The 8,165-nt window shown below is 42.7% G+C and overlaps 1 protein-coding gene across 1 annotated transcript; it reads left to right on the forward strand.

The window, feature by feature from the left end:
- The first annotated feature begins 1,882 nt into the window (after nt 1-1,882).
- orc4 (origin recognition complex, subunit 4) lies at nt 1,883-7,080 on the forward strand. The gene is made up of 14 exons (XM_041966279.1): nt 1,883-1,944; nt 2,661-2,727; nt 2,869-2,945; nt 3,857-3,947; nt 4,096-4,171; nt 4,362-4,447; nt 4,537-4,585; nt 4,662-4,813; nt 4,910-5,083; nt 5,254-5,340; nt 5,900-6,008; nt 6,088-6,183; nt 6,399-6,466; nt 6,551-7,080. Exons 2-14 carry the CDS (start codon nt 2,671-2,673, stop codon nt 6,731-6,733), a joined length of 1,305 nt encoding a protein of 434 aa, XP_041822213.1. The 5' UTR covers nt 1,883-1,944; nt 2,661-2,670; the 3' UTR covers nt 6,734-7,080.
- The last annotated feature ends 1,085 nt before the right edge of the window (nt 7,081-8,165 follow it).

The raw sequence follows: 8,165 nt of genomic DNA on the forward strand, positions 1-8,165 counted from the left end.
GAGTGGGCTGCAGGCTGACAGAAGTGTACAGAAGTGTAGGGAGGGATCAAAACAACAAATGACACATACAGAGGGATTTTTTTTTCCAGATATATACGCAAAAAAATTCCAATTTCTGCATTAAAACATCACATAAACCTCAGTATTAAATATAGTAGAAAGTTGTGAGCAGAAGTTTTACCTGATAATTTAATGTTCGTTGTAAATATTCATCGTCAGAGTTAAAAAAAAATCACTTCCTTGTTAATATAATAAAGCTCACTAAAATTAATCCCATTAACAGTAAAAGAGTTATTTTACTAATAGCTTGGAGGTATTGTGTCATTTTAATGAGGCATATTGTGTTAACGAGATTATTACACCATTAGGCTGCAAATTGTTGTAATGCTAAGAATTAATTACATTCATTGAACGGTTCTAAATTAACACTTTCAGCACCAGATCACCTGCAGTCTTTTTAGTTGTAAGGATACAAAAAACTACAATTCTTATATATTTTTTATTTAAAAAGATGAGTCAGTCAGCTGCTGTTGAGCAAGGCACTGCTTTATGCTGGTAATTTCCCACCAATACTGTATTTAAGTGTATGAAAATATGAAACAGGCAAAAACAGATGAATTCTCTGAATAAATAAAGGTGATGAGAGCCCAAAAAGCTGAGGAGCTCAGTCATGTGAAGTGGAGAGAAGATGCAGCTCAGGTTGCAAATGCTTGAATTTTGTCTGAAGGTCAAACCTGAGGAGACGTTAAATTAATTCGGTGTACAGCTGCCGTAAAAGAGCCGCTTCATGTATTTTTAAGGGCAAACACAGAGCTGAATGTGAGAGCGGAGAGTTGTATTTTAGAATAATGTGACAGGCTAAATGTGAGCAGAGGCTGGCAGACGATTTGCGAGGTATCTGGTGGTTTATTGGTGCTTTTTTTCATCAGTCAACCAAAAGCCACAGGAAGCATTTAAGCATCTCCAGAGCTTCATCATCATTGTGAATGAATCAAAGATGTTGTTATGCAGGCGAACCACAAGCCATTCAGATCAGCCTAATTTGATCAAAATCAGAGCGATGGTGGCAGTTATGGCTCCACAGATTTGAAAAAATAAAATTCATAATTACATATAATTGCCTCTGTTCGGGCAATCAGTGTCACGTTTTGAAATGCGGCGCAGCACACCTCCAAATTCTGTCAGAGCTGCACAGATGTTTTCTAAAATTGAATTTAAGTCTACTTACGGCTCATTGAGTCCAGACTGGATTGTGTTTGTCTGATGAAAGTCAAAGGGGAGGGAAGCAGGATATATAGGCTCAAAGAAAATCTGTGGAGGTTGTATGGTGTTGCATCAGGTATTTGCTGCCTGAAAATGCTTAAAGATGTGGCCATTTCAAAGCTGTTTTTCAAGACAAATTAATATAATTGCCAGAAATTTCACACACCCGCCATTGATGAAGACTGTGAGGTGGGGTTGAAAGCTCCAGGTATTGTTGAAAGTATGTTCAGTTTGAGGTTTTTGTTTTGTTTAAATTTAGCAATTTTTATTTAAGATGCACAGTTTCATAAAAAAAAGACTGTTATATCCTAAAACAGCTGGTCACTGTGGTTTTTAGTCAATATTCCTCAAACAGCAGTAAATGCATTGTTTGGGACTATTTTCAGTGGTGGATTAATACAGATTTGGTGCTCTATTAAGTATTTCAATTGATGCATTTTCAATAGTTTTTGGATGATAGTGGAGCTCTACAGCACATCTATTATTATGACTGTTATTGTTTAGAGAGTAATTGTGATTGGATGCCTCATACTGGCTGTGGCAGTGCATCTCCAGTCCATGTCTGAGCCTCAGCCAATCAGAGCCGGAGAATCAGTCAAAGCAGGAAGTCGTCATTGCTGGCAGCGCAGAATTCCCGCGAAGATTGAGACCTCTCAGGAGCTTAACTACCGGCTTCTCACGGTATGTTTCGTTATTGTTCTGTGTGTGTGTGTGTTTTGTTGGACAGGCTAACGTTGATTTAAACACATATTCTGAACATTTCACTTCGCTATTACAAAACGTGCTGCTGGTTTGCTTCTGCAGCGCGCTGCTAACGAGCCCAGTTGACGTTAACTAGCGTGGAGAGAAAGTGACACCAAACTCTATTCTGAAACTCCGGCAGATTACTGAATCCTTGCTTCCCGTCAAATGCTATTACAGTCTTTAATACAACTCGCACTCCTACTGAATAATTACGAGTTTCTTTATAATTCGGCATACGTACCATCCACTAAGACTTCAGGGACATGATTATACTGTTAGCACACCTACATGGCAGCTATTAAAGTAGAAATCTTATTAATTTATGAACAGATTATTCTTGCTGCATTAGCTATATGCCGAATTGAATGATGGTTTACCCTCATTTATTACAGACCTAATCCAATGTTACAACATGAAGGCAAATTAGGTCACAAAGCGAGGTCATTGTTTTTTTGTTGAACAATCAATTGGAGTTTGGCTTAAACGTCAAAGACTGAGTCCGTTCCATGACATTAAATACGGAATTTTAGCTGAGTACTGCTGAGATATCATTAAGGGATGGGATGTCATTAAGGACCTTTGGAAGTCCCTGCAGCATTTGTCGGGCACCTCATATGTCATGTATTTTAACCAATGAACCACATGTGTTGCAGTCACAGCAGGATGAGTAAGAGGAAAGTGAAAGATGCTCATTTGCCAGTAGGAGAATGCATCACGCAGGTGAGTATCAGCCACAATGACTTATTCTCTTCTAACTTGTTTATGGTGATGGTGAAAGTTCATACAAGCAACTGGTTTGCAGGCATGTGATATTATTGCACGATGCGTTGCTGAAATGTCTGCGTTCATGTTCATTTCCAGGTTCAGGAGATTTTAAGGGAGCGACTTTGCCGTCAGCAGCTCCCCGACAGGCCGGAGGGAGTGGAAGCTCAACACAAGTAGGTTTACATCCTCAAAGCTGGCTGCGAAGTCTGAAATCTCTCTTTATTTTGATGTGTGCTGAGGTGACTTTTCACGTCGCTTTGACCCAAATTAAATAATTTTATTGATGTGGTTGAGAATTTGAGCGAAAATTGATTGTCATGTGTTTTTAGCAACATTAGAAGAGCTGTAAGGGGGAAAAAGCACACAAATCTGGAAAAGATTCAATGAGCGCTGCAATTAATGAATATTGCCTTTATCCATTAAATTTCAGATTATTTTTCTCAGTTAATTAAAAATCGTGAGAAATTCTTTTTCATGTTCAAATTGCTGAGAAACTACTGTCAATGACTCATGATAGATATATAAATAACTAGAAAAATTATGGACTAATTGGTTAATTATTCCAGCTGTAATTGAGATAAAGAATGAGGTCGTTTACAGGTCTTGAATGGTTTGGAAAATGCACATCAAATGTTAGAAAATGACAAACATCTTCTTTCAAGAGGCGTATGTTGTCGTAAGACGGATTAAAGATGCTCATATTCAGGAGAAATCCTTGAATTTTTCAGTCGACACTGCAGCAGGACTGTCATCTGTTAGAGAGAGATGATCTGGGACTCGGTGGGAGTTTCAGTGACCCAGTTCAGTCTCACCTGGCTGACAGCGCTGTCCCAGTTTGTGGGCTGCAAAAGCTCCAGTTCCCAGCTGACTTGGACACAACACGAGCGTCCCAGGTGTTGCTCTCCTGAGCAGGTAGTGAAGTCCACCTCCAACTCTGAGGATTTAATCACTTGCACTCATTAGACGGAACTGCAGGAGGTTTAGAGAGTGGGGAACAGAAATGTCACTTTTAATTATAGAACTCGTTATTTTCCACACCTGGAGGAGCATTATGGGCGTTGTAGTTTGAACGTTGTATTTTCAGACACCTCCTGGAGCTGCTGAGGCGGACGGCTGTCCACGGGGAGAGTAACTCGGTGCTAATCGTTGGTCCCAGAGGAGCAGGAAAAACAACGGTGAGCCTCTGCAGCCAGAGCACACGCTCTGTGGGGGCTTATGGGTACAAAAAAAAAAAAGGTTGAGAAGATGATGAATTGCGTTGAAGTGTTTGAAACCCCGGGGGGGTTCTACTGTCTGATGCTGTCTGTGTTTCTGTGTCTGCAGCTGCTGAAGTGTGTGTTGAGAGATCTGCTGGAGGAAAAAGAAGTGCAACAAAACCTGCTGCAGGTTCATCTCAACGGTGCTGATTCCTCACCAAACCCCATTTAATTTATTCAGCATTTAAGGACCCGCATAGTTAGAAGGTCTCACGTCTCTGGATGTTCTTTCCTGTGGCTAGAAGATATCCCACCAGGATTCATGCACTGCTATTTATGAAAAATGTCTCCAAGTACAGATAATCAGATATATAACGTGCCTGCTTGTTGTAGGTCTCCTGCAGACTGACGATAGAATCGCGCTGAAAGAAATAACACGGCAGCTCCACCTGGAAAATGTTGTTGGTGATAAAGTGTTTGTAAGTATTTGGAAAACGTTTTATGAACAGTTTTGTCATTAATAATGAAATAAAAGTGCTAAAAAAAATCTGCTTTTGTTTCATTTCAGGGAAGTTTTGCAGAGAATCTGGCTTTCTTGCTGGAGGCGTTGAAGAAAGGTGAGAAACTTCAGGCCTGATCATGCAGCGCTTTGAGTTTGAGACCATGACGGTTGATGTTTGGGTTTGTCGCCAGGCGATCGCAGCAGCAGCCGCCCGGTGCTGTTCGTCCTGGACGAGTTCGACCTGTTCGCCCACCATAAGAACCAGACGCTGCTCTACAACCTGTTTGACATCTCCCAGTCTGCCCAGGCTCCCATCGCTGTGGTCGGCCTCACCTGCAGACTGGTGAGCCCCTCGATCCTCCCGTCAGGAAAATACTGCAGCTTTTTTCATAATTTAGCTTCACTCCTTTGTTTTAAATGATGGTTCTCCTCCATCCAGGATGTTCTGGAGCTGTTGGAGAAGCGGGTGAAGTCGCGGTTCTCCCACCGTCAGATCCACCTGCTGAGCAACCCGACGTTCCCTCAGTACCTGGAGCGGGTCCGAACCCAGTTCAGCCTGCCGGACGACTTCCCCGACGACAGGTTCGCTCAGGACTGGAACGCCAGCGTGAAGGTGAGCGGAAGAACCGATCTCGGCTCAGTGCGGCAAGTCAGACGACGGCCAATCGAAGTGGACGAATCGGGCGTTCTGTGATTGGCCTGGAGGAGGCGCTGTCCGTAAAGATCCACAGCCTGAGGCTTCAGCCGCGTTTCACTTGTCTGCTGTTTGTTTTCTCTCTTCAGATTCTGTGTGAAGACAAATCGGTCGAGGACGTCTTACAGAGACACTTCAACTCCAGCAAAGACTTCCGCTCAATGCACATGCTGCTGGTACAGCACACCTCCTTCCTCCTCTTTTCTCCTCTCCTATTTCCTCAGAATCTCTCCTCTCTCCCCTTTTGTCCTCTCTTTTTCTTCCTCATCTTTCCTCCTCTCCTTGCCTATCTTCTCTTTTCCTAATATTTTTCCTCCTTTCCTCTTTCCACCTCATCCTGCCTTTCTTCTTCTCCTCTCCTCTCCTATTTTCTCTTCTTCTTTCCGCCTCTCCTCCTTCCACCTTATCATTCCCCCTCTCATCTTTTCTCCTTTCCTGCCCTCTCCCTCCTTTCATACTCCCTCCCATTTTCTCCTCGTCTTTCATCCTCTCCTCTTTCCCTTTCCTAATCCCTCCTTTCTCCTCTCCTATTTCCTCTTTCCTGTTTCTCCCCTTTCATCTCTCCTCTTTTCTGTTCCTGAACTCTCCTTCCTCCTCAACCCTATTTTCTCCTCTCCTTGTCTTTTCTCCTCCCCTGTCCTCTCTCCTCTTTACTCCTCTGGGTTCAGTGTTTGAATTCTCCCTGTAAAATGTCTCCAGTTTGATTTGTTGTCATTTTTCTCTCTTTACCTCCAGATGTTGTGTCTGAGTCGCGTGTCTGCAGCCAAACCTGCCGTCAAACCCGCCGACCTGCTGGAGGCCAGCAGGCTGTGTTTCGCCGACGCCGTGGCGAACGTGCTCCACGGTAACAAACGAAACGGCGAGAGAAGATGATCTTTCAGACGCAGCAGGGAGTCTGTCACGTTTGTGTTTTCTCCCTACAGGTCTGTCCATCTTGGAGCTGTGCCTGATCATCGCCATGAAACACCTCAACGACGTCTACGAAGGAGAGCCGTTCAACTTCCAAATGGTTCACAACGGTGAGGCTGGAAACTTCACCTCCTCCTCTGCTTCGTCTGATCTGGAGATCAGCTGACTGTTATTAATGCAAACATGCAACAACAAGAAAAGCAGGAAGAAAGAGCTTATAAAGGAGTAAAAATGACTGAAAATTAATCAGCGAGGGAAATGAGAGTTTAGCCCTGATGCTAACAACATTTTACTTGTGTATGATTGGTTGATTTTTCCTGTTTAGAGTTCAAGAAGTTCCTGCAGAGGAAGTCGAACTCCATGTACAACTTTGAGCAGCCGGTCATCATGAAGGTCTGTGTGAAGCATTTAAAGAGCCTCGTGATGCTCGTCATGCTGCCTCACAGGTTCTCATCTTCACCTCTCACCTGTCCTCAGGCCTTCGAGCACCTGGAGCAGCTGGAGCTGATCCGGCCGGTCGACAGCGCTTCGACCAAAACTCAGAGGGAGTACCAGCTCATGAGGCTCATGCTCGACCACAGTCAGATCATGGAGGCCCTGCAGAAGTACCCACAATGCCCCACTGACGTCAAGCAGTGGGCCATGTCAGCGTTCGGCTAGGACATTTGGACTTGACGTGTTGATTTGCTGTGTTTTCTGCTGCAACACCAGCGGAGAAATAAGAGAAGGAAGAAGTTTCTGAGGTTTTTCTCACAGTTGCTGAGGCGACTGTTCGCTTGTAATCAGGATGAGTGTTTCTGAATGAAGTCCTCAGTTTTTATTAGACTGCTGGTGCAGAACAAAAGAGACTGTTTGAGCGGAAAGACTTAAAAACTGTTGGCTGAATTTAAATATTGTACAATAATCCTTTTTTGCAACTTTGATACGAGTGAACTTTCTACCTGTGAGCTTTGAAAGTTTTAAAACAAGAAGTGGATTTAATAAAATAAAGATTCTTTTAAAATGACTGCACTTACTGATAACTTGTCTCTTATTACTGATCTTTTAGCCCAAATTACTTTCTCAGAAACACTGAAGGGTGCTGGACCAGGAGTCAGGCTGGGGTCAGCGCTTCACCTGCTGAATGCTGCCATCTAGTGGTGAATGTCTGCAGTTGACTTTATCCCGGACGGAGGCTCAAACATCATGATTAGATAACAGAATGCAGTTTTGATTATTGGCTGAAAGCTTTAAATTGTGAACAAGTGATGTGGAGCAGGGACATTTAATCCTCTTCAACACACTGCACGTACATGCAGTTTACAGGTCTGTTCATAACAAAGTGCCACCAGAACATTTTTAGGACTTTGTAGAGTGAAACGGGCTCTGACTCGTCCTTCCTCAGTCCTGCAAAGAAGATGCACTGCCATTTAAAAGCATGCAACAATAAAATAACTGTTTTAAAACTCTTTAGCTGTCCACCTGGTACATCTTTATAGTCCTGCGCCGACACACACAAACAGGTGTTTTCCATTCAGAGTTAATTGGCTTAATTGGCCAAATCTTAATTGTTTCTGACCTCAACAGAACTTTTTTTATTCAGTAAAGTTTTGTAATTACAGAATACATCAAAAGCTAACCTAATTCAACATGTTCCGTGTTTTGGGGGAGTATTAATTTGTCAACTTGGAAAATGTATTTTAATATTGTATCTTGACACCCTGTTGGCTGATTTAAACTCTATATTTTATAAAGTCAACATGTTTTCTACGTAAAAAACCTTATTCTGCAAAGTAGCTTCCTCCTCAGTGTTAATGCTTTCCAGGTTCTTACTTTTCAAATAATTACTGAATAATTTCACAACTCGCGTGGAAACAATTCAACACATATGAACAGCAAAGTTTCCACAGGTATGAAGTCATCTCAGTGAGTCAAAGAAAAACAACATTCACAATCTAAAAACACATTTATTTACATCACGTGGATCACTTCAGCTGATAAAAACCATGAGCCGAGAGTCGCAGCGCTGATCGGGGATCAGTGTGGCCTCCTCTGTGATAATGGATCCAGGGTTTTCTCTAATCCTCCCTTCACTGGGAGGTCAAAGGTCGGA

This window comes from Chelmon rostratus, chromosome 24 (genome assembly GCF_017976325.1).
Source record: "Chelmon rostratus isolate fCheRos1 chromosome 24, fCheRos1.pri, whole genome shotgun sequence".
Classification (NCBI taxonomy): Eukaryota; Metazoa; Chordata; class Actinopteri; order Chaetodontiformes; family Chaetodontidae; genus Chelmon; species Chelmon rostratus.